The 25721-nt window shown below is 45.5% G+C and overlaps 1 protein-coding gene across 3 annotated transcripts in view; it reads right to left on the reverse strand.

Moving 5' to 3' along the window:
• Window positions 1-25721, reverse strand: part of NCK2 (NCK adaptor protein 2) — a 153352-nt gene that overhangs the window by 18074 nt on the left and 109557 nt on the right. For 2 of the 3 annotated variants that reach the window (XM_032176742.2, XM_032176736.2), the window contains exon 3: window positions 21195-21436. In XM_032176742.2, coding sequence (XP_032032633.1) covers window positions 21195-21420 — 226 coding nt within the window. In that variant the 5' untranslated portion in view covers window positions 21421-21436. The remainder of the gene's footprint in view (window positions 1-21194; window positions 21437-25721) is intronic. The other variant, XM_032176741.2, reaches the window with a different exon arrangement.

Here is a 25721-nt window from a genome sequence, read left to right on the forward strand (position 1 = left end):
ATTTTGGAAGAGCACATTCACCAGCATGTCCCTGGAGCCTGCTCACCTTGGGGTCAACAATGAACTCCAAAGCAGGCTGCAAGCCAGGTGGATCCTTCAGGGAGACGTGAGGTAGGTGGGTCCTCAACGATGCAGAACACCCAGACAGTTCCAATGCCTCCCATCCTGCCCTAACCAAGGCATGGTGTGCGGTCATGTGTTTTAGCAAGACTTGGGACAAGAGATGAAATGATGTGTTTTTCTTTCAATTATCAAGTTAATCATAAAATCCTACTGCACAGAATTTACCTGGTTTTGAGCATTTTGGTTGGAGGTGTCACAGCAGCATGCTTTGGACAAATCATATTGCGATGATCATATCTAGAATGTGACCGTTACAAAACCCTTCCAATGGCTGGCATGCTGTATATTAGATGAAGCAGCATTTTCTCGCAAAGTAATGACTTTATCTACAGCTTGTTCAATAATGTATAAACTGCTATATCTTAGAATGAAAAAGAATGAAAAAATGAAAGTAACTGTAAAAAAAAAAGCAAGATGCTGTTTCATGAGACATGCTCAGCAGTGAGCAGGATTTTAACTCTTACATTGAAGAGCATCTCAAGCTCTTTAAATCTATCATCATAAAATTATGGTGTTTAAGTTCTAGAAGAAACCTTAGAGATCTGATGGTATCTTAATTGGTTCAGGCGCCTGTAACAAAATACCGTAAACCAATTGACTTATAAAGTAAAATTACAGACATTTCTCACAGTTCTGGAGGCTGGAAGCCCCATGTCAAGGCCCCAGGAGATTCGGTGTCTGGTGAGGGCCCATTTCCTAGCTCACAGATGGTGCCTCCTTGCTGTGTCCTCACATGGCAGAAGCAGTGAGGGTGCTCTCTGAGGTCTCTTTTATAAGGGCACGAATCCCATTCATGCGGGCATCACTCTCATGACATAATCACCTCCCAATACCATCACATTAAGGGTTAGGATTTCAACATATGAATGGGGGGAACACGACCTGAGGCAGCTTGGCCAGTTGTTCTCAGGCTGCTGCTGTGGGAAATGAGTCCTGGGATTCCATGTGTGTGTGGCCCAGCGGACTGGGTGGGGCAGGAGACCCCATACCGCCAGCCCTCCAGCAGCTACCATGTTGTTTGCTCTACACAGGCTCTTGACAGTGTGCTCCACAGATGAGACATGAGACAGAGGCTTGGAGAGGCTGAGCATTTGCCTGAGGTCTCGCGGGCCAGACAGCAGCCAGGTTGGAGGGCAAGGACACAGAGCTCCTGAGCACAGAGCTGCCCAAGATGGACAGCAATGAGTGTGAACATGCTCCTTAACCAAGCCACCTCACAGGTGCCACATTAAAGACCAGCCACCAACTGTGCCATGACTTTATCTGCATTTCATAATAATACAATAACATGTGTACTGTAGGTAATAATATTTGTTACTCGGTGAGCAGACAGATAGTATAATTTTAAGTGGCAAATAGCTGACTTGGATTTAAAGGTAAACTATCTTTTCTGCTTTGGTGGTGATTTTGCAGCATCAAGCTATTGGATCTCTGATCATAAGTTTTATTTTTATTGATAATAAGCACATTTTAACTTTCCTGAACAAAATTACAGACATTAAAGATTGGGTTCTAATAAAAGCCTGAATATGTCATACATTATTAATATCAGTAAATTTAAAGTCAAAATCTTTTATATCCCTTTTCAGATGAACAGATGTTATAACAGATGACTTTAAAACATGCTCTGGCTGTCATCTTCCAGCTGGAGTTCTGGAGATTTAAGATAAAGCATCAAACAAACTTGGTACTTCAGAAACATATTCAAGCCAATTCGTTTAGACAGGGTGTACTCAAGTTTCGGGAGCTGTATGGCAAAATCATTTAATTTTTGCTACTGATCAGATGTGTAACACAAACCAAATTTAATCAGAAAACTTCCTTTTATTGAAAATGCTATTTTTGCTAAGAATCGAGATTATTGATCTGTGGGGGTTTCCCCCACTAGAGTCAGAACCTATTATTAAAGTCAGCTAAATATTACAAAAAGCTTTTATTAAATACTATGGAGATCTGACAAGATCTGATTATGGTATAAAGTGACCAAAGTACATTTCCATATAAGAGTTAGAATATAACTAATGTTTAGCTCAGCTTCTACGAGTTTTTGTGTTGCTGTATATTCATTTAATTTGCATCTACTTTTTTAGTTATGCTGCTAAGATTAGCTTCCACTATTCAGAGTATGAAGGGCACAAATTTATCATCATAATATTTCAATAGGTAAAGGGAAAACATTCAAATTTACTCAACTTAAGGATTTTTTGAAAGGGCGGCCACATGAGATTAATGTAGTGGTTCTGTTGTCTTAAATCTGTTCAGAACCCTTCGTCCCTTCTCTTAGTCAAACAAAATTCCTCTCTGTGAAGGGCCCCATCTCACCCCAAGCCTTCCCCTGCCTTTTCTGGCCATGGGGGAAGGCCCATGACTCATATCTGTGTGGTCAGGGCACTCCCGGGACCCTTGCTACAGTCATGGGGGAAATACCATCCCTAGGAGGACACGGCCAGGGCCGCAGCAGCATCTGCCCATGCTACACAGGGTTCATGAAAGGAGTGAGGGGCAGAGGTGAGCAGGGAGAGGCTCAGAGAGACAGGCCCCATCCAAGAGTTGCACCCCTGGATCCAACCGTACTTCCCAATCATCTGAGCCAACTTTTCGTTTTCTTTTCTTCCCCTTCAGTTACTTTTGAGTTGACTTTCAGTCTCTTCAGTTAAGAGCCCTAAAAAAATAAAACCGCCCTTCCCCCAGCCTCACTGCTCCTCTACCAAACCATCCCCTTAAACGAGCCAAACTGTTGATTCCCATCTGAAAACATGGTATATATAGGTGAGCTGAAAATAACACAGTGACCAAGGGGTTTGGATGTGGGAGTGAGGGTGGTGGTGGCGGTGGATCAGCAGACATAATTCATAGCTGGGTGGCATGCATGTTTCCTAAGCCTGGAGAATCTGGGCTTAAAATATTTACTACAGGAGTAATAATGAGAAACCTGTGATGCTGGGAGGCTACACCCATTAGGCCTCACAGACCAACATGATGTAACCTCGATTTTCTGGGGGCTCTAAGAATTGACTTAGGGTGGGCCCACATGAATTCACTGGGGCCAGTATCTTAGGCACAGTGGTCAGAGAAAGCCCTGAGAGTGGCTCATGAGAGTGGGACAGACTTTTGGGTACAAATCGATTTCAGACAGGGTCAAATTTAAGTCGGAAGAGACTCACGCACAAATGCCATCAGCTAGCTGCTTCAGCTGACACCCATTCCTTTTGTCATACGGAGGCTCAGACATGACACTGACTGCTGGCCGAGGATCATGGAACTGGGGGTGTGGGATATGGAAGGACAGTGACTTTTCCTGGCAGCCAGGTGAGGGCACCAGATGCCGCTGGTCTGGCCCCACCCAGGGTCACAGCACACCAGCCAAGACAGGCAGAGGACAGGCGCTGCTAATGTCCCCTTCCAGGAAGGGCATCAGAATGTACTCACTGCTCAACAGAGGTGTACTCGGATGAAGGAGAAAGGGGACTCAGTTACTTTTTCAGAGATTTCTCCAATCATTTCTGACTCCTCCCTAGCAACAAATGGCATTTAAGGTGCAAAAACTTTCAGTGAACTCTAACAGATCACGATGCTCTCCAGTCCTTCCTGAAACGCTGTCCCTTGGCTCTGCCATGAATTCACACTAGAATACCTACAAATGCCACCTCCGGCTGTACCTCTTTCTTCATTTCTTCAGAGTTCTCAAGAAGGGTTCTTTTGTTCATTTGTTGTTTAATGCTCAGCCGGAGGGAACGTGTGAAGAACCTACCCTGCCTCCTAAACCTCACAGACCAGTGCAATGGTCACTTACACAAACCCAAGTTGCAGATGATGACCAACAGTGACAATCACAATAAACAGGAGGAGGTCAGGGAGGACCTCTCTAAGCATGTCTCTTTCGGTCCTGCAGGACACGAAGGTGCTCAGGTGAGGACAGGAAGTACACGTGGCAAGGAAGACAGGCTACACCACGGCTGCGAGCAGAAGGACTCAGAGCCATTCAGAGATGCGAAGGAGGTGTTAGGGCGACACTGTGGAGAGCAAGGGCACAGGGCAGGCCTGGTGGCGGGAAGGGGGGCAGTAGCGGGGGACAGTGTGCAAGCAGCAGCAGGCACCGTCAGCTGATCCCGTAGCTGCAGAGAGGGATCTGGACAGGGCAGGAGCATAGAGCTCTCCAGCTGAGGCTGGCAGAAACGTGTCAAGCAAAGCAAAAATACTCAATTGACCTTTCTTTTCTGAGTGTCCTGCTGGCAGAAAATAATCTCACCATTAAGAACTGTGTATGTTTAAGGAAGAAGAAATTCTAAATTCCTGACCACCATGGAGAAAAAGCAGTAAATGTACTCTTGACAGCTTCCCCAGTCTTCCATGTCCCTTTTGGGCACCAACTTCCCTTGCACGAAATCCCAGCCCATCTCCAAAACTGTCCCTTCAGGTTCCTGTTGTTGTCAGGTGTCACGTAGTTTCCTCCCTGCTCCCTGAGGTCCTAACTGACTTTAGGAAGTTGACCCAGGAAACTTTTTACCTCTAATAGTTTAGCTTTAGAAAACAAAAACCAGGCCGGGCACAGTGGCTGATGCCTGTAATCCCAGTACTTTTGGAGGCCAAGGCGGGCAGATCACTTGAGGTCAGGAGTTCAGGTCCAGCCTGGCCAAAATGGTGAAACCCTGTCTCTACTAAAAATACAAAAAAATTAGTTGGGTGTGGTGGCGCATGCCTATGATCCCAGCCACTGGGGAGGCTGAGGCAGGAGAATCGCTTGAACCTTGGAGTCGGAGGTTGCAGTGAGCCGAGATCGCGCCATCGTACTCCAGCCTGGGCAACAGAGAGAGACTCTGTCTCAAAAAAAAAAAAAAAAAGAAAGAAAGAAAGAAAACAAAAACCATTAACCTTTTTCAAAAGCTTAGCAAATCCCCATCTCCCTGAGCAGACTGCAGGCAACACGGCCCATGGGGAAACACCACTGGCCTTCCCTCCACAGTAAAATGAGGGTTGATCCGAAAGCTCGCGGAGCACCTTGATCAGTAACCAGCACTAGAATAACATGGTGCAGCGACTGACGGCGCCTTGCCTGTCTAAAGGCCTGTCTCCCGCAGGCCATGGGAGCGCTCACTGGTGCTCATCTCACCATCTTCCTCATCTCTCTGTATTTATCTCCCTGGGAAGGACAAACAAAGTCACCATCGTGGCCTCAGATCCGGGCATGGAGCAGGCATTCAATATACATCGCTAATTAATAAACCCTACTTGCTGTCTTATCACCAGGATTTCACGTGCACTCATCAGACCCTCCAGGCCTGTGTCTGCAGCGACAGGCACCTACACTGCCAGGAGTGTGAGCGAAAGTAGGAGGCCAGGATCGCAATGAGCAGACCTCCCGAGCACACACCACACTGACCCTTCTCTGCAGCTATTTATTCCTCCTTCCCTTCCACAAAGACCCTACTATTTGCTGGGCACTCACGTACCCATACGTCAGTGATGCCGCTCCTAGGGTGGAAAGCACTGCTGTCACTGGCTGTGTCTGATGGCTCCGTGGTACACTATTTCCTGACCCACCCCGAATTTCCCCAGACTGGAATAACTCTAGGATATTTACTTTTATTATTTTCTTTCTTTTTTTTTGAGACAGGGTCTCACTGTGTCACCCAGGCTGGAGTGAGGTGGTGTGATCTTGGCTGCAACCTCTGCCTCCCGGGTTCAAGCGATTCTTGTGCCTCAGTCTCCCAAGTAGCTGAGATTACAGGTATGTGCCACCACCCTGGCTAATTTTTATATTTTTAGTAGAGACAGGGTTTCACCATGTTGGTCAGGCTGGTCTTGAGCTCCTGACCTCAAGTGATCTGCCCACCTCGGCCTCCCACAGTGCTGGGATTACAGGCGTGAGCCACTGCGCCTGGTCTGACTTTTCTTATTTCTAGGCATGCATACCCCATAATGAAACACTCTATTGTCTGCCATTCAAAATCCCCAAGTTCAGGAAGGGACTGCCACACGATGGCAGGGAGGAAGGAGCCTCATGCAACAGAAGGGAGTTGCCATCCCTGAGGGAAACCCCAAGCAGCCACCCTGGCTGGGTGGGGGTTAGGGCTGCTGGCGCCCCTGCCTCCTCAGCCTCCAGCCCGCTGCTCTCTGAAAGGGAAGGCAGGAGGAGCACCTGTAGGGCCCCTGCTTGGCCCTGTGGCACTGCAGTCTCACTGATGGACTTCAGCCCGTACAGGTGGGGCCGAGTGTCTTCCACCATCTCTATGCGCAGGTAGTCCCTTTGCCAGTGGGTGGGAACACCAGGAACCAGTTCCAAAAGGGAGGTGTTGGGGCAAAGGGCCCACTCTCCCAACCACCACACGGGTCCTTGTGTCCACGGCTCTGAACCTGACTTTCCACTCCAGCCATAAGAAAGCCCATTCCTTTGTGAGCAGGCAGGCAAACAAAATGATGGAATATTTAAACCTGAAAAAAAAAAAAGGACTAAAAGTATGGAATTTTCTCACAAATGTGAAAGTCAAATGGGAACACAGATGCCAATGAAGGGAATTAAAAATTTTTTTCATTATAATTTTTAATTAAAAATACATATTTAGTACCTCTCAACACATATACCGGATCCATGAGCCCAAGCGTTTTTGAATATGCAAAAGAGTGTACAAGACGCGGCAAGGATGAGACAAGGCATTCTGGAGCACTGCTTAAAGTATCAATCCACTGGCAAACGTTCAGCACGCCTGCCGTTCTCCAGGACCACACCTGCTCAGGAAAATGAAATGCGACGAATACACAAAAAGAGACAGCACATTCACGGGGCAATACGCAGGTAGCACGTGGTTGGCAAAGACACAGCCGAACCGTACTTGTGCCAGCTTCTCAGAATACTCTGGAGCCCAGCCTCTCCACCTCCTCGTGCTTGGCTTTGGCACTTTCTGTAACATCTCTCTGCATCTACATGTCTTCATCTGTAACACAAGGAAACCCCTGGTACCCGTGGGGCTGTTATGAGGGACCAGTAACTGAGGACAGCACTTAGCGGGGTGTCTGACATGCAGCAGGAGCCCAGGTGATGGCTGCCATTGTGTTGTCATCCTCATACCAGTTCACTGTTATGGCTGCGGACACAGGCAGGATCCCGTGTGGCACTTTCTCGACAAGGTGTGCACACACCTCTATCCTCCCTAAAAAGCTCCTGAGGGGTGAGTCTCAGCTCACTTCTGCTCTCAGGGTCAGGAGCAGCTCAGATGTGAGGGCACTTATGAACAAGCTAGGGGGAGCACTGTGGGTCTATGAGGGGGGTAAGAGAGGAACCCTGTTTCCCAGGTAAGGGTGGCCAGCAGGGCTGGATTGTACGCTGCTTTGGACGAACAAGGGTTACTGAGACATAACTGCTCTGGAGCGCCTAGGTGCGGTCCACCTGTTCTGTGCTTTGGAGAAGGGCCTTGATGGAACTGGGCTCCAGCCTCCAAACCTGGGCTGCGAGGGGTCCACTCCTGGCCTTGCTGTGAGGCAGACCCACAGCCCTGGCCAAGTCGCTCGGCTGGCCTGGGCCTCAACTGCTTCATTTTTGTAGAAAAGCGCTGGGCCAGGCTATTGACTTTCCAGAATTCTACAGATAGTGCAAACTATTAACTTCACTTTTTAAACATAACTGTGTATAGTAGGCTTTGAAGAAGAAAAAAGAAAACCCACAGAAGAACCACAAGGGGATCAAGTGGTCCTTTTGGACACCACACAGCCAACCTTTGTCATTGCTGAATGAAGTTTCTTAGCATACCCGGTTAAACATTACAGATTTAGTCAACTTCAATTAGCAGCATTAGAACAAACTGCATGTTTACCACTAATTCATCTCTACTTTACAAACACCCACTTGTAAATTTCACAAATCAGACAATCAACAACTATGTTCCTTAAAAAAACAAAAACACAAAACCAAGCAAGATTTCCCATAAACAGCTGCCTCAGCACGGCCTGCTTCCAGGAAGAAACACAGGCCATTCCAGCCTTTAACTTACGAACAGTTGCCCTCTGGGTGGCTCTCACAGCTGTGGGGGTCACTGAGGAAAACCTGAGTGCATGCACAAAATCTGTGAATTCCCAAACGGAAGGGGAAGTTGTAAAGAAAAACCCACATCAGCCTGGAGGAGCTGCTCATAGGGACAGACTTCTGGGCAAAAAGTGACATGAGTCAATGCAGGCTAATGTGGAGAAATACACCCAACTCCACCCATACTTGCCAAGGTCCATCGGTTACACCGAGGCAGCACGTGGGCCATGCAGGAGCCCTACAGATGCCCACCTGCTTGCAGGCAGGCAGCTTCACACATCAAGCCAGTAAACGAGCGCTCTCTCAGTAGCCTCACACCTGCTTCCAGGAAGCAGACACTAAAATGGAATAGAGCAAAGGAACATTTTGGACATATGGATAGCACCTAAAAAAGAGAACACACCGTATGGGTAAATGCAGACAGAAACATGCTAGGAAGATTGTTCTCCAATTCCCTGACATATTTGGTTCACGTTTCTTTATTCGTAAACTTAAGACTCCCGCTTGAGTAACTCAGGTAAATAGTTAGGAAGGGGTGATCTTTAGGAAGCTGAAGCAGGGTGAGATCATTTTAGTAAGAAGCAACCAAGATGCCAGTTCCTGGGAAATGCTCTGCCTAATGTTTTGCCTTTCACCAGGACACGACCGGCTGTCACCCAACCAAGTGCACACAGCAATGTGAATTCCACACACCCCACTGTGAACTCCACACCTGATTCTCCTTAGTATTCCAAGGGTATGGACCCCATCCTCACTTCCCAGGGTCTCTCCTGCCTTGTCCCCCATTAGAAATCTTTTTAGACAAATCGTGTCTATTTTCTCTTGAAGTATCCTCCCACTAATCTGTTGTGATTTGTTTTACATTTTTGGTTCTAAATACTTGGAAGCTAAAGATACACAAAAACAAACCCACATTTATTTTGGGGTGTCTGGCACCACAACTACTGCCGAAGATTCCATGTTATGTGGGCCCTTCCTATTATGAACAATCTTGCAAGACAGAATTTTAATGAATTCTAAATTCTGATACATTATATTTAATTCATGTTCATACAATGGTAAATTATACAACAGACACATGAAAAGTAAACGTAAAGTGTTAAATGCATCTCTGAGAACCCACAGAGTCCGTCTTAGCGTGATAAAGAGACGATAAACAATTTGTTGGAGAAGCAGAACATTTAAAATATAATTAAGATAGCTTAACTTTTTTCCCCTTATGTTACGTACAAACATTTTAAGGGGAACAGTTTGGCTTTGTACTGATTTGAAAGGAAAAAGTGGTTCCTTGGAGAGTGGCTTAGTTTAGAAAGCATGTCTGAATGGTATGTAGGATGATTAACAGGAATTTTCTCATTCCTGAAGAACATTCAACTCAGAAAAACAAACTACTTCTAAGACAAATGCACCATAAAGAATCAGCTTCTCCTTTTACATGACTCACAGAATATATAAGCCACACTAAGCATACATACCAACCACTCAACACCCAGGAAGCATATATACCAAAAATTACTGAGTACATCTCATTTCCAGCCTGTGTCAGGACCAAGTACCCTGTAGGAAAAGCCTGATGTTCTCTAGACCAGGGGTCCCCAACCCTCCAGGCCGCAGACCAATACCTCTGCGGCCTGTTAGGAACGGGCTGCACAGCAGGAGGTGAGCAGTGGGCTGGCGAGCATTACCACCAGAGCTCTGCCTCCTGTCAGGCGGTGCAGCATTAGATTCTCACAGGAGCGCAAACCCTATTGTGAACTACGCCTGTGAGGGATCTAGGTTGTGAGCTCCTTTTGAGCATCTATCTAATGCTGATGATCTGAGGTGGAAGAGTTTCATCCTGAAACCATCCCCCCCACTTCCTGCCACCATCCGTGGAAAAACTGTCTTCCACAAAACCAGTTCCTGGTGCCAAAAAGGTTGGGGACCGCTGTTACAGATGAACTGCACTGTGACAGCTAGTACTGACAACAGCAAGAAGTCATCTGTGTAACAGGATCTTGATTATATACTTATATTAACACTGGGAAAAGAGACATAATGTCAACCGTGATTACTTGTGAGTGATAAGATCACGGAGCATTTGCTTTTCTCTTTTATGCTTTTCTATAGTTTCCAAATTTTAAAAATAATATCCTGGCTGGGCGCGGTGGCTCATGCCTGTAATCCCAGCACTTTGCGAGGCCAAGGTGGGTGGATCACCTGAGGTCAGGAGCTCGAGACCAGCCTGGCCAACATGGAGAAACCTTGTCTCTACTAAAAATACAAAAATCAACCGGGTGTGGCGGCGCATGCCTGTAATCCCAGCTACTCGGGAAGCTGAGGCAGAGAATTGCTTGAACCTGGTAGGTGGAGGTTGTGGTGAACTGAGATATTGCCATTGCACTTCAGCCTGGGCAACAAGAATGAAACTCTGTCTCAAAAAAAAAAAAAGTAATAATAATAATAATAATATCCCTGTCTTTAAGAGTGAAGACAACTGATTAATAGTTTTATAAAACTCAGGCATTTCAGAGATTACGATTCTGAGGAATATCTGTTTGCAGAAAACTGTGCCATACAAAGAAACTGACGACAAAGATGGCTGAAGATGACTCATGTGGCAGCGGCACATGTGTGCTGACAAAACTGCTCCCAGATTAAACTCAATTATGGAAAAGGAGTATACTCCTATGACACTCAGCTTCTCAGTTATTTTGATTAATGGCTCTTGCTCACCTCAACATTAAGGAACCAGGAAAAGTTACAAAGACGTGAATCCCTAAGGGCCAGGGAGAACTGGGGAGCTGTTCCCTTAGCATTTTGGGGGCTAGTGCAAGGGCAGCAAATAACCTCAACAGTCGTGTGGGTGGGAGTCACCAGTATTGATGCCTAGCAGGAACTGCATCTCCCTCCCACACCAATCAGCACCCCCATTTCCTGAGACTGAACAGCAATCACAAGAGGTAGAGTCAGGCCACACTGGGCTCAAGTGTCAGTCCCGGCATGTACTGTGTGTTCTTGGGCACCTCACTTAACTTCTGAGTATCAGTTTTTTCACATGCAAAATGAGGCTAGTATGATTTCCCTAGTAGGCTTACTGTGAAGATGAAACTAAAACATATTCAGGCACCTAGCAGGTACCTAGCACACTTTAGGCACTTGAGGAGAAATAATTATCACGACCCATTTGCTGGGAAAATACATGAGATTAGTTGGGGGACTTGGTTTAGGCTTTTCTGCTGCATGAGCTTTCTGTTTGGCTTCAGGGTGGGAGCCACATACTCCTCAGCAGGGAGGGCAGGGAGCACTAATGCTGGCTGGGGGAGCCTGCGGCCCTGACACCAGCTACAACGAGGCCTCCTGCTGCGGAGGGCTCTGGTGACCGCTTTTTAGTGTGAAGGTACTCGTGTTATTTGTATGGCATTATTCCAGTGTTATTCTTTCTAGTATTATTTGAATGGTGTTAACTGCATCTAAAGCCATCCATTTGCAGGGAACCGTGTGTGTGTGTGTGTGTGTGTGTGTGTGTGTGTGTACATGCACATGCGAGCTAGAGGTTACAGATCTTTCCCATGGGTTTGGAGGGCCAAACTCGTGTGTGAAAGGGACAGAGAAGAATCCAAAAGAGAGAAGGCCAGGTCCAGTCCTTAACATGAAAGAGATTGAATGCCTAGCTGAGGTACCTAATCAGCTGCCGCAGAAGTGACAGCTCTCCAAGGTAGGCCCTGGATTACAGTATCTTCACACATCTGAAAATGAAAATTCACTGACATAAAGAAGTATGTCATAAGGATAAATGTGTATCTCCCAAGCCTGAGATTCACACCTGCAGCCTTCTCTGCATCCTACTGACGTCCCATCCTAACCTCAGACTCCACTAGGCACCTTGGCTCAGTCTCCTCTTACTTCCCCCACTCTCTGGGTCACTCTGTTGGTCCTTCAGGCTGGAAACTCTTGAGTCATTCTAACACTTCTCTGAGGTGTTCCCCATCCAGTCAACAGAGTCCTAGGGGTTTTCCTTCAAAATCTTCCTCTTCTCTTTTGTCCTCCATCCCCACAGCTGAGCTCAGGGCTTGGGATGTCACCCTGGGTCGCTCTCAGGCCTCGTCCTCCACCTCCCACCACCAGGCTCAGGCCCTTCCGGTCGTGTCCTGAAGACAAGGGTCAGGACCCCTGCCGGACACCCCAGCACTCATCTCCCCCTTAAGCCCCGTGGAAACCTCTGAGGGTTCTTTTTTCACACCCAGGGCCTTTACGGTGTGGCATGCCTCACCCCAGAGGCTGCCCCAGCCCTCTTGCTCACCCCAGCCCGGCTGGCTCGCCGATGGCCTTCCCATACCTATGGGTTTCCGTCTACACATCCTCACTTGCACTCTCCATCCCTCAAGTGAGGCCCCACCTCCCCTCGCCAAGTCTCAATCCAGCTCAGAGTATTCTTCATATGAATGACTTCAGTTCTCAAAAACTTTATGAGACAAGCAGTCACGTATCCTGTTATACAGACGACGCAACTGAGGCTCAGAAGATTCAAGGGCTTGTTCAAAGTCACTCAACGATTAAGAGTAGTAGGTGGCAAAGCCTGGATTTGAATGCAGGTGATCAAAGACTCCAGAATCCTCCCTCCTGCCCAAGAAGCTACATGCTCTCCGAAAGCACAGGTGCCCGAGCTGCATAACTCAGCCCTGGTTTCCCATGGGACAGGAAGGGACAGCGCTATTGTTTGAATGAGGACTGTCCATCTTGTGCCAGTATTATTTTCCCAATTATATTACGAATACAAGCTTCGGAAAGTCAGGGACTAAGCCTTATCCTTCCTTCACATCCCGACCAGATGAAATAACATCTGACCAGGCTCCCCCTTCTGATCGGAACATACCCTATTACACTGTTGGGGTTGCTGCATCATGTCTGCATCCCTATTTCAAAGCCTTTGGTTACTGTTCTCAAAGGTCACTCACAGCAGAGAATGCAGTGGCTCAGACGGGATTTCCAAGGGATAGAGAAAGGGACAACTGAAGCTTAGACTCGGCTTCCAAGAGAACCAGGCAGCTGCATTTGTTACCCACATTTCATTTCAGAGATGAACAGCTCCGCCCTTGTTGAGACCTGTGAAAATATTTATAATCACGATGACAGACCCACAATCCTATAATGCCGAAATGAGAATTTCCAATTTCCCAGCAATCACAGAGGCTGTGAGCCTAGGAGCTCAAAACAGCCTGGGGTGACCCAGCAAGAAGCAGAGATGGTTTTCACTTGCATGCTGGGGATATGGAGACAAGCTTGATGAATAACTAGAGAAAGTTCTGAATCAGGTACTGTTAGAACCATTCTGTGAAGCATCAGCTGGGCACGTTGACATCTAGTGTTATTCTCATGTTCTAAGTCCAACTGCAGCAAATACTCGATGATACTTTCTGGCCTCTTAAAGTCTTATGCCGAACTTAGGGCACTGCCCAGGCACAGCAGGGGAGCCCAAGTCTCTGGACTACCAGCTACCTTTACGGCCTAGGGTAGTCTCTAAACCACTGCTGATATGTCTACTTGTTTTAGTGCACAGGAAAATTACAAAAGCGGCGCAAAAAACATTATTTTCCTCAAGCCATTTGAGACTAAGCTGCCAAGACGATGTTCCATTACCTGAATACTTTATGTGTATTTCCACAAATAAGGGCATTTATCAAAACCAGTTAATTTATATCAATACATGATTATCATCTAACCCTTGAACCCCTTCAAGGCTTGATAGTTAGTCCTGAGGTTTCTCATTTCTAAAACAAAGAAGTTGGTATAATTCTGACTCTGGGACAGAGTCTCCCCAAATGTACAAAGCAGCCTACCACTAAATCCAGATAGTCAATTCGGTATAGGAAAAATATTCAGATTAGATCTGAAGTCCCCTTTGGGTCTTGTACCTGTGACTGCTGTGTTCTCAGGCTTAATTTTTTCATCTGTGATTAGTAACACCACTGAGGCTGGCCTGGGGTGCTATTATATATTTTCATATGAACTGGACATTTTCATAAATTTATGTAACATGTAACTAAAAGCATCTTGCTTGACTACTCTGCTGACCTGGGTCTTTTGATCTAAGTAAAATCAGCATGCTTAGCATGAAGCACAGGCTCAAGACCGACCCCCTTCCCACTAGTCTGAAGCCCTCTAATTCTTCCTAGACATAATTCCAGAGTCTTCACTACTGATATAAAAAAATGCATGTAAGTGTAAGCCGCTTGGTAAATTGCAAAATGCTGTATAAATTGCAAGCTGTTGCTGCTCTCATTACATGTATTTATGCAGGCTAACCCTAACTAAAGGGCCTTCAGTTACCCCGGGCAGAGCTGCCTTCTCTCGTTCCAGTTTATAGCCGATACCCTGATCCCTGCCTGCTACTTCTTATAGCCATTATGCAGGTGGAAGAAAGGGAAGGGGGGAACGGGCAGGAGGGAGGGAGGGAGGAAAGAATTCCAGGCTAGTCTGATCTTAAGATAAATCGCTGAGCATGATTCTTGTGCTAAGACTTGGTGTGCTTTAAAATGAGAGAAACTGGCCAGGTGCGGTGGCTCATGCCTGTAATCCCAGGACTTTGGGAGGCCGAGGGAGGTGGATTGATTATTTGAGGTCAGGAGTTCGAGACCAGCCTGGCCAACATGGTAAAACCCAATCTGTACTAAAAATACAAAAATTAGCCGGGTGTGGTGATACACACCTGTAGTCCCAGCTACTCGGGAGCCTGAAGCAGGAGAATCGCTTGAACCTGGGTGGTGGAGGCTGCAGTCAGCCAAGGTTATGCCACTGCACTCCAGCCTAGGTGACAGAGAGAGACTCCGTCTCAAAAAAAAAAAAAAAAAAGAGAGAGAGAGAGAAAACCCTCAACGGCACCAACAGCCACTATCACTTTCAGCAGGTAGCTATACCAGAAATAAAGCAACTTGGCTCCTGCATCCAGCACACAGCACCTAATGTGGGCATGCTTCCCCATAGAGAGGTGGTCAGAACCTGGTGCACGAGCCAGACTTCCTTTCACAAGACATGTGACATCTGTATACAGTGTCTTTAAAGATCGTGCGTGATCTTAATGCTTTAAAAATGTTGTAAGGGCATCTATTGTTAAAACCAGGCAGACATTTATTTTTTACATAATGAGGAATTTGTTAGTCCACTTAAAATCTAAAATCAGACTCCATAAAGGTGTAAAAAGTAACTGAAGAATGCAATTCAAATTGCTCTCTTCTCCCTAGCAAAGGCATATCTATACTTTACTTTCACAAGAACTCAATTTAGAAAATGGTTGATAGTTTTCCATAAACATTGTTACCTTCACTGCTGCCTGGAGGGTTTCCACACCAGGTTTGACTCTCCTAAGCCACCTGCCCCAAGTCCCTTCTTTCGGGATCCACAATCCTTGGGTTCCTCCAGTGTAGCAATAGTGCCCTTGGGGCACCATCCATGGCTCCACTGAGTGGAAACTTGGCAGAAGTGGAGAGAAAATTCCCCATCTCATGTGTCCCACAAGTTGCAGTAGCAAGGAATGGTAAATCCAGGCATGAGAGGCAATCCTGGTAAATGCATAGGCCGGCAGGGCATGGATCTACACTCCTCCATCTCCATTACAGCGCCGCGGGCATCCACGGCTCTCTATGGACCAGTGTGTTCTCCTCTCTGAGCTTTCCATGTTTCTTCATCCCCAATTCCTCCCCAGCTCTGCAGAGGAACATGGGACGCCCCTGCTCAAATCTTCAACTGTTTGTGATCACCCGGTGGAGATGCTTGAGTCCTGTGCACAGCCCAGGAAGGCCTCCCCATGCGGTTCTGACAACATGCTCACTCATCCTCCATGCCCCTCTGTGAACTTCACTCCAGCAATGCGACGCCCCTCCTCATTCTGAGATGCCTACAGCTTAGCAGGTCCCTGAGCCTGTGTGGAACATAACACACTCCGCCAGAGCAGGGATTCTGTCCATCCTGACCTCTGGGACGGAGGCTGACACTTGGTGGGTAGGGTCCCCTTGTAGATGCAGGAACTCTAAAAGTTCTGACATTTTGTTCTGATGGTTGTTTTTCTTTTTTTTATGGTTCATTTTTTGAGACAGGGTCTCACTCTGTGGCCCAGGCTGGAGTGCAGTGTTGCAATCACTGTTTACTGCAGCCTCCAACTTCTGGACTCAAGCAGTCCTCCCAACTGAGCCTCTTGAGTAGCTGGGACCACAGGCATATGACACCATGCTCTATTTTAAAAAAAATTTTTTTGTAGAGATGAAGTCTTGCTATGTTCCCCAGGCTGGTCTCAAATTCGTGGCCTCAACTGATCCTTCTACCTCAGCCTCCCAAAGCACTGGGATTACAGGCATAAACCATCGTGCCCAGCCCTGATCGTTGTTTTGAACTGACATTTTTCTAAAATAAGTTTCTTAAAAACGAAAGCATAATACCAACAGAAATAAGCAGTCAGCTTTGCAAACTCCTACAAGGCAGGTGTGCCCATAAGCCTGCCCCACAGACCCGAGGGCAGATCACCAAGACAGAAGCCCCTGTACCTTCACTGAGGCTCTGCCTTCCTCCCTCCAGAGTACTATAATCTTAATTCTAATACCAAGTGTTGCTTTTCACTGCTTTTGGATCTTACATAACAATCCTACAGCTGTACTCCTTGTGACTTTGATCAGTTCAATTCCAAAGTTGATCCTAGCATGGATATGCCTCTCAGAACCCTGTCAATTTCACCCATGGGTGCCAGCCACCCTGTCCCCATCCAAAAGCATCAGCTTAAACCAGTGCAAAGGCTATTTCACAGTTAGCATTAGGGAGCCCTCTCAGTAGCCTCTGTGCTCCCAGGTCTGGGTTGGATCACAGAGGTAGGAGTTCTGGGGCTGATCATGCAAGTTTCTAACCACTCTAGGCCTAGGTGTGGTCCTGTTGGGAGGAATGCTGAGGAGTGAGCCCTGGGGCAGGTGACGCTGGATGCAGAAGTCCCAGGTAGGTAGGGTGGCAGGGTGAGCCACGGGCAGGTGGACCTATGAACAAACCCTCCTGAGGATATCATCAGGTTGTAAATGGAACTCTAACTTTTTGGGTAATGTGAGTCAGCCCTTAAGCCTATGTTAACCACCGAAAAGAGAATTAACCTTTGGGGCTTTGCAAGGCTCCAGCTGGTGTCATAAAGTAGTAACAAAAAACTGCTCTTCAGTAGCTTGAGGGAAAATCTTTGAAAAATACCTCCCTGGGAGCAGCTTCCCCATCTCAAAAGATGTAGCATAGTGCTTTTACAACACCTCGTGTGCACAATTTTCTAAGTGGAGTTGCAGTATTAAGGCCAGACTTCAGCACAGGACTGCTCTCCACTGAGCTCAGAGCTGTGCAGTCTGAGACCTTCAAAAACATCAACTGGATTCTGCCAGCAGAAACAGTTCTTGATCATTGTTCCCTGTTATCTGTGGCAAAGTTCTGACTATTCATGATCATAAGCTGAATATGAGAAGAGATCCAGCATACAAATGTTTTGCCCATGTGAAAATAAGAGCTCAGGTTGCTTTATTCAATTTTAAATTATTGCAGAGAAAGAAAGGTAAATACTTTCATGACAGAGCTTTTTGTCAAAGGTTTTCACGTCTCTCCTCAAGCTACTCTTAACAAAGTGCTGTATGTGACAAAATTAAGTTTATTACCGACTTCGGACAGCAAATGAGTACAAGAAAGCAGGAGAGAACTACACAGAGTTAGGGTAATCTACAGTTGGAGATGCAACAGACAACACTGTGGTTTTGCTGGGGAGGCTGGTGCCATTTTATTCCAAAGCAGGGAGGAATCTTACCATGGATTTATGAATTAGGTGGACTCCCAAAGCAGTAAAAACGGCAAATGTGGGTGGTGCCATGAGTAGTTACTAGATTGATCTCAGGAGTTAAGGATCAGCCTGGGCAACATGGCAAAATACAAAATAGCTCGGTGTAGTGGTGCATGCCTGTAGTCCCAGATACTCAGGAGGCTAAGGTGGGAGGATCACCTGAGGTCAATACTACAGTAAGCAGGGATTGTGCCACTGCACTCCAGCCTAGGCAAGAGAGTGAGGCCCTGTCTCAAAAAACAAAAACAAAACTGTGGTCAGTATACACGTGGTGTACTTTTGATGCTGTTTCCACGCCTAATACACAGCAGGGATAATTTCTCCTGGCTGCACAATTGGCCTAAAGTCATACTGTCATTCTGATGGTATACCTATTTAATTATCATCACCAACAATAATAGGAAGCCATGAACACTTTGGCTCCTATCTTTTCAGCAAAAAAAAAAAAAAAAAAAAGAAAAAACCCAAAAAACAAAGAACAAAAAACCACACACAAACAAAAACGCAACTAATGAGAGGCAGGAGGGGCTATGGAAAGCATTCTCACTTTCCTTCTTGGCAATGCCACAACTATAAGCTTTGCACAGAAGTGCACAGAAGTTACTGCATGATGGTGAGACCTGGTCAGGGGGTGCCTCCTCTTCTACTGGATGCAGCTCAGTAGGGCAAGGGAAAACTCATGCTGAGATAACAAGATCCCTTTGTCCAACAAAAACCTCCAGGTGAGCATGATAAAGAGATCAAAACAAAAAATATATACGAACCATGGGGATATGTCTCCCTCATGACGGGGATACTGATCCCCAAGGGCCTTTTGGCTATGAAGATCAACCGCTATACTCAATACAGGGGTTCAGAACATCATTTTATTTGTATTTTTACAATACCTAATGCTTAACAGGAATGTTTCCCAAGAACTGCCTGCCTGAACTGAGAGCAAGCCTCTGGGAGAGCCGACACTCTACAGAAGAGGATCCCACCTACTCAGCACAGGCCTAGAGGGCAAAATAACAGCCAAAGGAAGGAAGGAAGTTAAAGAAATGTAAAAATCTGATTCTATTTAAGGAAGAGCTTTCTAACAATCTGTTTCCTCCAAAAATGGGATTGGCCTACTCGAGCAGTCGCTGCACTCCAGCAGGGCTGGATGGCCATCTGTTGGGGACGGGCGCGGGCCCAGTGACGGCTCCAGAATGGGCGGCTGGCTCAGTCTGAGAGCCTGGAAGTACACGCATTGGCTGAACCGATCACAGCTCACGAAAAAACTAAGCATGCTGGGCGGAAGATGTGGTTCATAGTTTTAATTTGTGGCTTTGTCTTTTCTCCTTCTAGAAAACTGAGGAAGAAAACTGACAAGGTTTTCAAGGGAATTTCCAGGTCACCCAGAGAACTAGCCTGGCCTTGTTCTACTTCCTGCAAGTCTCTGAGCATTTCATGCTTTACTAGAATCTTGTAAATACAAAAAAAAAAAAAAAAAAGACACACAACAAGTTAACAATGTAACAATGTTTAGCATCACTAAAAAGAAGGTACTTTGGTGAAAGGTAGAAATTGGAAAAATAAAGCTCAAGACAACCTTCAAGTTTTTCTCTATTCATGCTACCCTCTTTTTTTGGTAACCACAGTTAATTAAGAGTTATAAGCATAAAACAGTATTTCTTTCAAGTGGCATGCTTATGTGGGGAAGAAAAGATGAAAGGGAGGCAGCTCAGTGGAGAAGGAGTATATTGCTAATCAAAAATGAAATTTCTCCATCAGACTGAAAATCTATGATGGCCGGTGAGCTGGTATGGTTCATACAAAGTTCCATGTCTCACTTATCTCTCCAAATCATGGTAAGAACCTAATCCATACACAAAAATACTACCTAATACATGAAGGCTTTCAATGATTTTTCAGAGGGAGTTTAGACTTTTCAAGATGGCAGAAAAGAAAAGATGAACATTTTGCAACACCCACCACATTTGGTGTATAATTTTACTTTCAGTTTTCCTATGTATTCCTCATTCTCTATTCCCCAAAAGAAAACAAATCCTCTTGTTAGAAATTTTTTTAAAACCCCAAGTAAATGTGACACAGGTGATAATATTAACTCGTTTCACTAGCAAGCCCTTAAGTGATAACCTGCAGTCTTGGATACAGACAACATCATACTCATAAGAAGGTAACAACAATGTTTTAAATGTCAGCTCAGATGAGTCATTCTTCAAAAAAGTCCTCGCAATTATTTTCTCAGGTAATCTGAGGCAGTAAATACTGTAAGTCAGTCCCATGTGCATGTAAAGGCAAGACTGGATACTGTTAACTTTGTGTAACTCCAGGAGGGCACTGCCCATATGCTGACAACACCTGGGAAAACAAGAGGCACATGGGGAGCTGGGCGTGGTGGCTCACACCTGTAATCCCAGCACTTTGGGAGGCTGAGGAGGGTGGATCACAAGGTCAGGAGATTGAGACCATCCTGGCTAACACGGTGAAACCCCATCTCTATTGAAAATACAAAAAAATTAGCTGGACGTGGTGGCGGGTGCCTGTAATCCCAGCTACTCGGGAGGTTGAGGCAGGAGAATGGCGTAAACCTGGGAGACGGAGCTTGCAGTGAGCCAAGATTGTGCCACTGCACTCCAGCCTGGGCAAGAATGCGAGACTCTGTCTCAAAAAAAAAAAAAAAAGAGGCACATGGGGACAACAGTATGGCTGAACTAGGCCCCCACCCTGGAAGTTTGGCTGGAGTAGCCTCTGATGTCACAAAGCTGCCCTCTTAGCTAACAGCACCCAGGACTGTGGTGTGATATAGCATCCATTTCAGAGAGGGAAAAAGTGCTTTGGCTGTCCCCTGCTCTAGGCATGTAGGCCAAATGGACAGGATTTTAGAAGAGAGAAAGAACTTCATGTCACGACACTGGCAGAGCTGGGTAGACTTAGAGGTGAGAATTCCAAGTCAGGCTCCTCTAACGTTTTGATACAAGGAGATACCTGTGCAGGGGTCCCAAGCACACAGAAGTGTCTCCATACACAGGACCCCAAACTCCAGAATCTCCAGGAAATGACAAACATCCTCTTTCTCCATCTTCATCTCTTAATTCTTAGATTTTTAAAAAAGACAACCAGGAAGAAGTTAACATTTAAAACAGACTTTTTTTTTTTTTTTTGAAAAAGCAAACTAACTAGAAAGATGAACAGTGTCCCTTGAAATGCACAAGGCTTCCTCTCTCCAGAGGGTGAAACACTCACCTAGTGTGTCCTTCAGGTTCTTCACGAGGGAGCCCTTCTTCAGGCTGTTCTTCCGCTCCACGTAGTTGGACGGCACATAGCCCGTCCTGTTGGCTGCGTTCCTCACCCGCCACCACGTCTTGGAGTCGTCCAGCAACCACAGCCGCTCGTTCTTCTTGATGTCCAGCTCCTGGTCCTGCTGGGCAGTGTAGTCCCACTTGGCTATCACAATAACTTCTTCTGTCATCTTTCATGGAGTCCTTCTGCCAGCAAAACATTTGGAGATGCTCATTAGAGAACTACCCAGACACTTCATCCTTTGCACCAACTTGAAAAATTAGGCACTGACAGCTTTTATTACAACTCTGCAACCTGTTTTCTCCTGGGTCTTGAAATGCTCAACTTTAAAATGACCTTCTTTCAACAAGCTTTAGTATTTGGTTTAGAAACAGCAAACTTATAAAACAAATCTTACGTTACTGTTTGCTGTACATGGGGAAATCTGACCCTCTAACAAAAACAAACTTGAAAAAAATTCTAAGTAACATTATAATTAAATGAGTCCATTTCATTAAGTAACACTGCCTCCTGATAACTGTTAGGTTTACACTCATTTTCTCAGGATATGCTGTGTCTTATAAACATATTTAATAAATCAACATAACCAAACTACTCCTACAAATTAAAATGAACATTGTACTAATGCAAGGTGGTATCCTGGATTGGATCATGAAACAGAAAATTAGTGGAAATACTGGTGAAATAAAAATAAAGTCTAATAATAATAATAAATAATTGTCAATCTCTTAGTTTCGACAACACACCAGTAAGATGTTACTGCATTCATATAAGATGTTAACACAACGAGAAACCAGGTAAAGGGTATGCGAGAATGTTCTATACTATATTGGAAACTTGTTATAAATATAAAATTATTCCCCAAAACTTTCATTCACACAAAAACCTGTGCAGGGACGTCAGTAGCAGCTTTATTCATAACTGCTCAAATTTGGAAGCAAGCAAAATGTCCTTTAGTAGGACACAGTTTATGGATACACAAACTGTGGTATATCCAGACAATGAAATATTATTCAGTTCCAAAAAGAAATGAGCTATCAAGCTATGAAAAGACATGGAGGAACCTTAAACGCATATTGCTAGGTGAAAGAAGCCAATCTGAAAAGGCTACACACTGTGATTCTGACAGTTTATCCTTAACCAAACTTCAGCCAAATTCCTTTGAATCTTCTTCCCATTAAGGCCTCAACTTTTGCACTTCCGTGTCCATCTTTGCATTGCCCAATTTTTGCAAGACTCTCCTGCTAAGGTGCTTCTAGCTGGAATCCTCCACCCTCAACATCTGATCAGGTTCCTCATCCTCTACCATCCCCCAGTGACAGCTGATCACCCTGTCCTGCCTTCAGAAGAATCCTGTTCGGTCAGTTTAGCCAGAATACCCACCCTCCACCCCTGATGTTTCCACTTAGTAATTTTCCATCCACCAACTCCCTTATTTTGCTCCTTGCCTATAAATGCCCAGTCTTCCTTGTTGTCTTAATATTAGGAGTCAAACCCAATCTCTTTCTTGACTGCAAAACCTTACTGTAGTAGTCCCTCTGAATAAAGTCTGCCTTACTGTTCTTCAACGAATGTCATGAATAACTTTTTTCTTTAAAACGGTATGACATTATGGAAAAGACAAATCTATGGAGACAGTAAGAAAATGAGTGCTTGCCTGGGGCAAGAGGGAAGGGAGGGATGCAAGAGTGAAGCACAGGATTTTTAAGGCTGTGAAACTACTCTGTTCAATACTATAATGGTGGACACCTGTCATTATACATTTGTTAAAATCTATAAAATGTGCAACATCAGAAGTGAACATAACATTTTTCCAAAATGAAAAGTTTATCAAAACAACAATAAATAGATGTGTGTATTATATATTTTGGAAGTAATAAATAGCAAAAGTGTGGCTGAATAAATAAAATAAACTATTTCAGCAACTCTGTACTTCTTAGGTAGAAGATGAACCAATATTCTTCAAGCAGAAAAATTCAATATTCAGTCCTTAAACTAACTAGACATTTTTCCAAACTAGGGAGAAATGAATGATGAAAAGACTCAGGACTAAAATCCCCTTCCTCCCTGACAGAGAGAAGTTCTCATTATTGTATAGGGATGATTTTAGGATTACAGGGGACCTATGCACATTGACTCCATGGAAGCATAAATACCATTTTTAAATAACATATTTTCTACTAGATGCTAAAAATTTTTTTTATAAATAATACATGTTTCTTTCATGAATTAACTTCCAAATTTAAAGATAACAAACCTTTTGGGAAGGAGGAAAGCCTCTGCATAATATATACAATATTCAAGAGGATAAAGTTTACATAAAGCTCCTATCAGAACTGGAGACAATTTTGTTATCCACTTTCAGAAAATCTCAAGTGCATACCATGTAGAACTCACTAACCTGAGCTTTATGTCAGATTAGACTTTTGAAAGTCATAAAGGCAGATTTTCTTTTTTTAAGTAACAAGAAGAGCAATAGCAGTAACAGGAATGGAATATTCAGAGAATACTCCATCTGAATACATTTCTTTCTTAATTACACAATTTCCACAAGGTTTTAACAAGAGCAGCCCATCGCTTAAGACCAGTCAAGATCTCGCCAATCAAAGCTGTTCATTAATATTTCCTATTGCATGAAGGGCAGTTAAGTAAAGAGCTGGCTGGGCAGGATCTATTTTCATGCACACCGAACATCATACAGAAGCTTTAAAAATTCCACTGCCTGAGCCCTACTGAAAGCCAATTATATCAGTATCTTTATGAAAGAGGCCTGAGCATCCAAAGAGTTTTACATCTTGCCATGTAATTCTTCCGAGCCTTAGATGGCAAAGGCCAAGTGAGAGAACCGAGCCACAAAACAACACCCCACAGAACTTCCCCTGGGCCACAACCCTGAGCTCTGCGAAATGCAATGGGAAGTAAATGTTAAGCAGTGATGCGCACCTGCCACATGCCAAGGCGTTTAATCTTGGGAAAACACCCACCTTTCAGGGAGGTGTCATCCTTTAGGAGACCGTGTCACAGAGATTGAGTGCCTTGTTTAATGACAGTCAGGATTTGAGCCCAGGCCTGTGGACCGCCCCCTCCCCGACCCGCCCAACCGTCCGACGCGTGGTCTGCATTTTGATAGGCTTATTCCAACTCAGAATTCTAAGATTCTAGGACACGTGAAAATTAAAAGTTCCCATACAACTAGTAAATGACTGCCTATTGGTTAGCCATAGCAATGGGTTTAACCCTATTTTAATGGCTCAATGACAGCCCCCATCAATTTAAACCAAACCAAACCAAACCAAAATAAAACAAAACCGAACCTGCTTCTGAAGACCAGTCAATCGACGTCCGGCTGACTTACTGCACTGACGCCCACCAATTAACCACCACCTCATATCAGAGGGCCAGCCAATAAACGACCACTTCACTCCAGTGAAATCCACCAATCAACAACTAAGTCACACCGGACGGCCAGCCAATCAACAACTGCCTCACTGCAGTGAGACAGCTTCAGAAAGACAGCCAATCAATGACAGCTCCATTGGAGTAATCACGCCTCAGTAGCTAAAGGTTAACCAATCCCTGAATGCTTCCGCTTCTGAACCTCCCGGAGCACTGGAAGCCACACTTCCCAAGACCCTTAGAAATCCCAGCTCTGGCCGGGTGCGGTGGCTCACGCCTATAATCCCAGCACTTTGGGAGCCCCAGGCAGGAGCTTCATCAGGTCAGGAGATGGAAACCATCCTGGCTAACACGGTGAAACCTGTCTATATTACAAAAAAGGTAGCCGGGGGTGGTGGCACGCTCCTGTAGTCCCAGCTACTCCGGAGGCTGAGGCAGGAGAATCGCTTGAACCTGGGAGGCAGAGGTTGCAGTGAGCCGAGATCGCGCCACTGCACTCCAGCCTAGGCGACAGAGCGAGACGCCGTCTGAAAAAAAAAAAAAAAAAAGAAAAGAAAAGAAAAGAAAGCTCAGCTCTGTGCTGGAGCCCGGTCTCCTCAATGAAGGAGGCACACCTACAGTTTCTCGTTCTGAAGCTGAGTTATGGTCATGCACTAATAAAACAATGGCTCCCTCATTTACACAGCCGGGCGGGGCTGCTGCCCTCAGAGACCCCAAAACAAGCGGGAAGGAAGAGTGCCCCACCACCCTGTATCCTCACAGGCTTCGGTCTTTTCTCTCTTTGCCAACACAGGTTGGAAAGGCTGGCTGGAAGCCCATCTGGAGGGTCCTGTTGGCCGAGAGTTGAGGTTGCATTCCTCGGACGCTGTTTCTTAAAACAGCCATGTGGTATTTTAAGAGTAATTTGCTGGCCGGGCGCGGTGGCTCACGCTTGTAATCCCAGCACTTTGGGAGGCCGAGGCGGGCGGATCACGAGGTCAGGAGATCGAGACCACGGTGAAACCCTGTCGCTACTAAAAATACAAAAAAAAAAAAAAATTAGCCAGGCGAGGTGGCAGGCGCCTGTAGTCCCAG

Source organism: Hylobates moloch, unplaced genomic scaffold, assembly GCF_009828535.3.
Source record: "Hylobates moloch isolate HMO894 unplaced genomic scaffold, HMol_V3 SCAFFOLD_15, whole genome shotgun sequence".
NCBI lineage: Eukaryota > Metazoa > Chordata > Mammalia > Primates > Hylobatidae > Hylobates > Hylobates moloch.